We start from the raw sequence: 7,654 nt of genomic DNA, 5'->3' as shown, positions 1-7,654 counted from the left end.
TAACGTGCTGCTGCCGTCGTCGTGTTTGGTAGTTTTTGGCAGCTGCCTTGATTTAGCGCGCCGAAAGCCGTTTACCGATGGCTCGTTCGAATAACAATACGAATTTAAGATCGTTACGCGAAAACGAGCCACTGACAGAATTCGAAAAGTTAACCGTCAGCTTGGTGCACGTAATCCTTTGCCAAGGCTCGGTGTCTCGAATCTCGACTATGATGATTCTCATGTCTCGGGGCAGTGCAGCAGCCTAAAAGAGTAGAATCCGCTTATCTGCGCGTGCACTCGATGACCCGTGTTGTTGCTTACCTACACTCGTTGTAACGAAAACCCCGAACCAATGACGCGATTCTTCGTATCGTTACGTCGACAATCGCAATATGCTCGAGAAATTAATGTAGAAGCGGTCAGGTATCCTTGCGCGGCTGTTTCGGAATTTGAACTTCAGATTTTTAACGCACTCTCTGCTGGTTTGATAATGGAAAAAATTACGTTCAAAATATTTGCCCGTTTTTTTTTAATGATATTCAATTACTTTAGTTTTAGTGATTTCTTAGTATTTAGAATTAGGTAACGTGAAAAACATGAAAAACATGAAAAACATGCAATGAAATACTAATTATAACAAAAACATGTATTTTTTACAATTTTTACACTAATACACTTCTTCTTCTGCTGCCTTTAGTCTTTCAGCTTCCCTCTTTATCTTATAACTCCATTTGAATGGTTTTGCTTCTGGGAAACGATCAGTAAGGTGACTTCTGAATTCTCCATACTCAGCAAGCAATCTAATTCTGACTTTGTCATGATTTCTTATGATTTCATCTTTAGTTCGTCTCAATTTATAAGATCTGTATTTATGATAGAACGGAGGGTGATCTGGCTTCTGCAAAATTACTTTTCCTCCTAACACGTATTGTACAAAATCAAGCGTTTCGGTAGACGGTACTTCTTCAGATTTTCTAACTGTTCCTGGACTCGCAACTACTTCTGGATAATTTAAATTCTCCTTCTTAAATTCAACCAAATGTAATTTTTTTTCTTCTGCGAGCTGTTGATGCGTTTTCTATGATAAAAATAAAATATTATTTTTTATTAATAAAAAAAATTCATTTTTAATTTAATTATAATAACAAAATATGGTAGCCATACCTGTTTTAGTAATCCAATGAAAAAAGCTTTAATTATATGTAAATAACGATTAGCCCCTTCTACTTCAGCATGGAGATCTTTGATTCCAATAACATCGCATGCACATTTTATGGCTCTATGACCTGTGAATCCATAACCCTCAGGTTTTTTAGATACAAATACTTTTGTATTACCAAATCGAGCATAGAAGTCATGATAAACTGTTGAACAAAAAATTTAATTTAGGCTCTATATATGAACAAAATAATCACATTTTTAAAAATATTTACCTGTATGATCTTTGTACAGAGGAACATACATCAATTTCATACCAGCCCTATTTCTTCCTAATCTCAATGCACCTTTTGCATCTGGAGCTCTACCCAGTGCAAATCCAAATAATCCTTTGCCATTACCTACAACTACTAATGAACTGTAACCTCGTTTACGTCCTAAATTACCAGTCATATGATTGACAATTTTATGTTCAATTACTCTTGAATCAAATCCTTCAAATGTTTCTAAACATAAAATACAATGTTATAGAATTAATGAAAAATAATCCAAATTGTTTAAAATTTAGAAAAATTAGGTACCATCGTTTACAGGATCTGGTGGTCCAAGACTTCTACCACCTATTTTGGCACCAGACCAACCTCTTTCCAGAGGATGAGTTCTGACTTTCTTGCCTCTTGTTGTCGAATCCCTTATTTTGTAAAGTTTACTTTCCCTGTCTGGATCATCTGGTAACCTTTGCTGTTTAACAACATTTGTACCACGCATGATTGGACCAGTCAAACCAGGCCATAACATATTAATTTTGCCAACACCGATATACTGTCCTCTGTTTAAATTTCTTTGCAAACCCCGAGTTTGCCTAGCTCGACCTCTTTGTTTACCTGCATTACTGACGCTTGTCACAGATTTCCATAAGGCTTCAGCAGAATCTACGAAAAATAATAGTTTTTGAACAATTATCAAATTAAATGGTATTGAAATCATATAAACCCTTCATTTACTGACATTTAGTAAAAAATGATGCAGAACGTGTAATGCTGGTGATAGGTAAATTTACAGCTAGGGCGTTGAGACATCCTTTATTCACGTTAGATGATGTGCCTATAAGTCATTAAGAACATTTATTAAATTCTTAACAGAAAAATAATATGATGTTTATTATATTTTTTCGGATCTGAGATTGAGGTTATATGCACGTATCGTATGAAATTCCTTCTTCATTACGATTTGTCATTATATAAACACTAAATTAAATAATTTGTATTCACCATAGACTGTAAATTTATGATTTGTCACAACTTTTGTTAAAGAGTTATAGGCTTTTAAAACGCGGAAAGCCATTTTCCGGCACTACTTTTGAACAGCAGAAGCCAGAATTATGTCGATTGTTGGTAAGACGTTGGCCGCGTGAGTTTCTATTATCAAATATAACTATATACATGGTGTCTGTATACTGTACTATATATAGATATATTGCGTACGTAATATATCTTTTTTGTCGATGAACAGCGGGTCCTTTTCATTACAGAATAATTAATTAGAAAATAAACTTAAAAAATAATTTTGTAAAATGGATTAAAAATCATATGCTCTGTATTTTACATTTCCAAGGAGTATCCTGTAAAGGTGTACATTAATGAAAAAAGAGATTTTTTTTGTTAAATAAGAAGTATCAATTATTTTTACTATGTTAATCATCGCAAACATTTCTTGGATGCTAAAATATTCGTATAACTTTCTACTAGACTAAATAAATTTTATCATTAGTCAGTCATACATCCTATATGTCAATGAAGCTTTACTATTATGAGTTATAAAATAGTTATCTACGACAATTTTGTATTTCAAATGCATTTCTAATAAATATTAAAGACTAAATAATTAATACTAGCTCTTTTACAGTGCGCTTCGGTCCAGGGATTGATGGTGTAATTCCTTCATTTTCTTCTGTCAATTAACACTGATTTGTATAAATTTTTATGATCAGGGATATGAAATTTGGTGGAATTTTCTACTGTGCTACCTGCAAGTAGTTTTTATTTCATGCAAAATTTATCGATGATATGATTCTTTCTCAACTAAAAATGATTTTTTTTTAATTTTCTTAGCTATGATGTTATTTTATCTTTAAGTATTCCATCAAGTATCATTGCACAGGGAGAATTTTTCATATAAAAAATAAAATTTGTTACATCGGTCTTATAAACAATTACACTGGATGGTACCCGGGTTTTTACAAAATTAAACATTCATTTATCCGGTCTTTATGCGCGAGCGATGAGCCATATCAGTATAGACTTTGAGACTTCTTTTTTGCGTGTCAAGCGTGTCTGCATAATCTGTTAAATAGATTTTGTTTTTTTTTTTTTTTGGGAAAAATTATTAATTTTAAAGCTAGACCATATGAACAGTGGTGGATGATAAAAATGTCGCCCATCACGCAAAGTTTGATTAGCCGCTCAAGTAATTCGAAAATAATTATGACAGTCATTACTAATCTTGAAGAAATTTATAGAAAACATCCTTTAGGTTGAATTAAAATATGAAATGATTTACAAGTTGTTTATTTCGGTCAGAACATGTGTTATTACCGATCGCGTCTCTATCTCAGCAAAAATAATCAATCTGCCATCAGATTGATTTAGATCTGATTTAGAAAAATAACTACATAAGTATCAATATGTATATTCACAAAAAAAGTTCAGCTCTTTTTATTGTTTCATTAATGAAGTGTTAACTATTCTCTGAGAAACTATTTAGAGGATATGATTGCAATAAGTTTCACATCCGTATGATCAATGAATTATTCATAAAATCTTTTTTCAAGGACTGTTTTAATTGTGTTCGTGGGCCAAATCTTAATAATCTTTATGGACTGTCCTTTGTTGGAAGTGCAAACTCGATTTCTGTCTAAATTTCTTCTCGCATTTGTCTTTACTCGCATTCAACTGTATTTTGGTGTCTCATCAAAGAACATTGCTGCCCAAGCATAATCTCTGCGATCTTCGTGGATTGTCTTTTGGTGTCTAGTCAAATTGCTTCGTGCTCCGAATTTCTTCTCGCACTTGTCGCATGCGAAGTCTTTTCAACCTTCATGTACTGTCCTTTGGTGCTTCAATAAATCTGATTTATATCCAAATTTTTTCTCGCACTTGTCACATGCGTAATCTTTGCGACCGTCATGAACTACTTTTTGGTGTTTGAGCAAATGCGATTTTTGTCCAAATTTTTTCTCGCATTGGTCACATGCATAATCTTTATAACCTTCGTGCACTATTTTTTTATGTCTGATCAAAGTGTATTCATTCCCAAAATTTTTATCGCATTTGTCACATGCGAAATCTTTTCGACCTTCATGTACTGTCCTTTGGTGCTTCAATAAATCTGATATATATCTTAATTTTTTCTCGCACTTGTCACATGCGTAATCTTTGCAACCTTGATGTATTGTCTTTTGGTGCATGATCAAATTGCTTCGATCCCTAAATTTCTTTTCACACTTGTCACATGCGTAACCTTTCCGACCTTCGTGAATGGTCCTTTGGTGGTAGAGTAAACCTCCTTTACTTTTAAATTTTTTCCTGCAATTGTGACATGCGTAATCTTTGCGACCTTCGTGAATTGCCCTTTGGTGGTAGAGCAGATATTCTTTTCTTTGATATTTTTTCTCGCAATTGTCACATGTGTAATCTTTGCGACCCTCGTGGACCGTATTTTGGTGTCTGAGCAAATGCAACTTACGTCCAAATTTTTTCTCGCATTTATCGCATTCGTAATCTTTGCGACCTTCGTGGGCTATTTTTTGGTGTCTCATTAAATTGCATCGTTGTCCAAATTTTTTCTCGCACTCATTGCATGCGTAATCTTTGCGTCCTTCATGGACTGTACTTTGGTGGCGAAAAAAAGTCGATTTGCATCCAAATTTATGTTCGCACTTGTCGCATGCGTAATTTTTCTCAACATCTTGTATTGTTCTTTGGTGGAAGAGTAACTGACTTTTTTGTCCAAATTTCTTTCCATACTTATCGTGTACTGTCTTTATATGCAAGAGCAAAGTATGTTTATTTGTAAATCTTTTTGCGCACTTTTCACATAAGTAATCTTTGAAAACTTCATGGAATATTCTTTTGTGCTTGAGTAAAGTCGATTTATTTTCAAATTTTCTCTCGCACTTGTGACACGTGAATTTTTCGCGATCTTTGTGTACTAATTTTTGGTGTGTGAACAAACTCGATTTTTTCACAAATTTTTTCTCGCACTGGTCGCATGCAAAATCTTTTTCGCTTTTATGTTCTGATATTTGGTGTCTACTCAAATGACTTCGGAACTCAAATTTCATTTCGCACTTGTTACATGCAAAATCTTTTTTTTCATTGTGAATTGTGTCTCGGTGTATTATCATGCTTGTTTCGAGGTTAAATGCCTCCTGGCAAATATTACAAACGTGTTGTTTGTCGTCTGAAACAACAATGCCGTGTTCACTTGAATTATCGATCGAGACAACTTCTTCGGATTTCTTTTTACTTTTATCCATTTTGATGCCTAAATTGACGATGGATCCTTCGATATAATGCCACGAAATTGAATAAGTAAAATTTATCTTCTTGTATTAAGACTCATCGGGATTAAGAGAACTGGTATTAAGACTCGAGGAAGACAAAATTCAATCTAATTTGTTTTTACTTTTAACATGATCAGTGTATCGATGGACTATGTCTAAATCGTTAATGACTATATTATTTACAATTAAGATACTGACTTATCTGTTTATAGATTGTCCTATAAAATTTGAACCAATTTAAAATTTTAACTTAGCGACGATTCTTTCGAGGAATTTTTGGGTCATCTAAAAGAACTAACAAGGAGACCACCCCAGCTACGGGTCATGGATTTGCTCCAAAATTTTTTTGGGTTCTCCTGGTACCCAATACTGAAGCTCCCTGTGCTTAGTTTGATCTCATGGGCCTTAGGGCCCATTTTTTAGAATATGGGTCATATCAGAAATGAGTTAATAGGTCCAAAAATGACCTCTCAACTAAATGCATTTCTTAAAAGTACATGAAAAAACAAAACTTTTCATGTGTTCAATTAGTGTTTCTAGCTTGCTTTTAATGCAGTTCATTGCTCTAGGCAGTGTTGATAGTCGACATTCAGTCTATCATGATGTAAAAGTGAATGATGGCCACATTTCATAGTATATCTTCCTCGATATTGGCCAACCGATAATGCCACTTGGTAGAGGGCTCTAATTTGATGTTGTAATGATACTCTATTAATTTCAGGCAAATCTAAGAGGACGAACACATCTATTTTGGGCCTAAAATGCATTTTTTTGATTTTTAATGGTGTAAGAGTATCTGAATCACTTTTTACATATCACCAATGAATTCCTAATCAAAAAATACATAAAAATACTATGTTTGATTTATTTTTCATAGCTACATTGGGCCTATGGAGAAAAAAGTTAGTTTTCAGATTCTAACTTTGAGCAGCTGTAGATTTTGAAGGAAGGAACCATGGCACTTTTTAAACACATGAAAAGTTTTGTTTTTTCATGTACTTTTAAGAAATGCATTTAGTTGATACGTCATTTTTGGACCAACTCATTTCCGATGTGATCTATATTTTCAACGTTATAAAAAAATCTTTGTTATTTTCTATATCGATATAGAAGTACTTAAACGAAAAAATGCGACGATCAAAAGTTTTAAAATTTTTCAAAGAATCTGCTTGAATTTTTCCAGAATTTTTGGGACCATCTACTACTCTCTTTAAGAAGTCCTAAAATCTATTAAAAAAGCGTCAAATTTGGGCCTCTTGAATTAAGTGATAGATGGTCCCAAAAATTCTGGAAAAATTCAAGCAGATTCTTTGAAAAATTTTAAAACTTTTGATCGTCGTATTTTTTCGTTTAAGTACTTCAATATCGATATAGAAAATAACAAAGATTTTTTTATAATGTGGAAAATCCTCTAAAAAATGGGCCCTAAGGCCCATGAGATCAAACTAAGCACAGATGGCTTCAGTATTGGGTACCAGGAGACCCCAAAAAAATTTTGGAGCAAATCCATGACCCGGAGCTGGGGTGGTCTCCTTGTAAGTACTGCCAAAGAAGCCCCCGATAGCTAACATCGAAATCACTCAAAAACGTCGAGTAAATAGATTCTCATGCTTGTATATTGGACTGGAACTGAAAAATACATTTCTTTTGTCCCGGACCAGAAAAAAAAATGATCTATGTACCAAAAAAAAGTTTTTACAACCCGTTTGCACAGTTTGCTCGTGCCACCATTCGGTTTTAGGTTTTTGATTTAATTTAAAATATTTTTATAGCTCATTTTTAGCCAACTTCTTTGATGCGTGATTGTACATACGAGTGTTAAAAAAGTATGAAAACATGGTTTTTAATGTAAAATCGAATGAACTTTTTGAATATTAATGATAGATAAATATTTAAGAAGCTATCATTAATATTATACCAAAAAATGTGGATTTTCATCCTATGAAAATA

General features: G+C 33.4%; 1 protein-coding gene across 1 annotated transcript; it reads right to left on the bottom strand.

Annotated features, from left to right (window-relative positions):
• Window positions 1–607: 607 nt before the first annotated feature.
• On the bottom strand, window positions 608–2,547 carry LOC106654409 (28S ribosomal protein S5, mitochondrial). Its single transcript, XM_014374257.2, has 6 exons — window positions 2,412–2,547; window positions 2,149–2,244; window positions 1,722–2,072; window positions 1,416–1,646; window positions 1,147–1,346; window positions 608–1,060 (listed from the first exon to the last, which is right to left on the bottom strand). The coding sequence occupies exons 1-6, from the start codon at window positions 2,482–2,484 to the stop codon at window positions 650–652; spliced, it is 1,362 nt and encodes a 453-aa protein (XP_014229743.1). The 5' UTR covers window positions 2,485–2,547; the 3' UTR covers window positions 608–649.
• Window positions 2,548–7,654: the final 5,107 nt, after the last annotated feature.

The sequence above is a fragment of the Trichogramma pretiosum genome, unplaced genomic scaffold (assembly GCF_000599845.2).
Source record: "Trichogramma pretiosum strain Unisexual culture from Peru unplaced genomic scaffold, Tpre_2.0 scaffold47, whole genome shotgun sequence".
NCBI lineage: Eukaryota > Metazoa > Arthropoda > Insecta > Hymenoptera > Trichogrammatidae > Trichogramma > Trichogramma pretiosum.
This window is presented reverse-complemented; position numbering and strand designations above follow the sequence as displayed.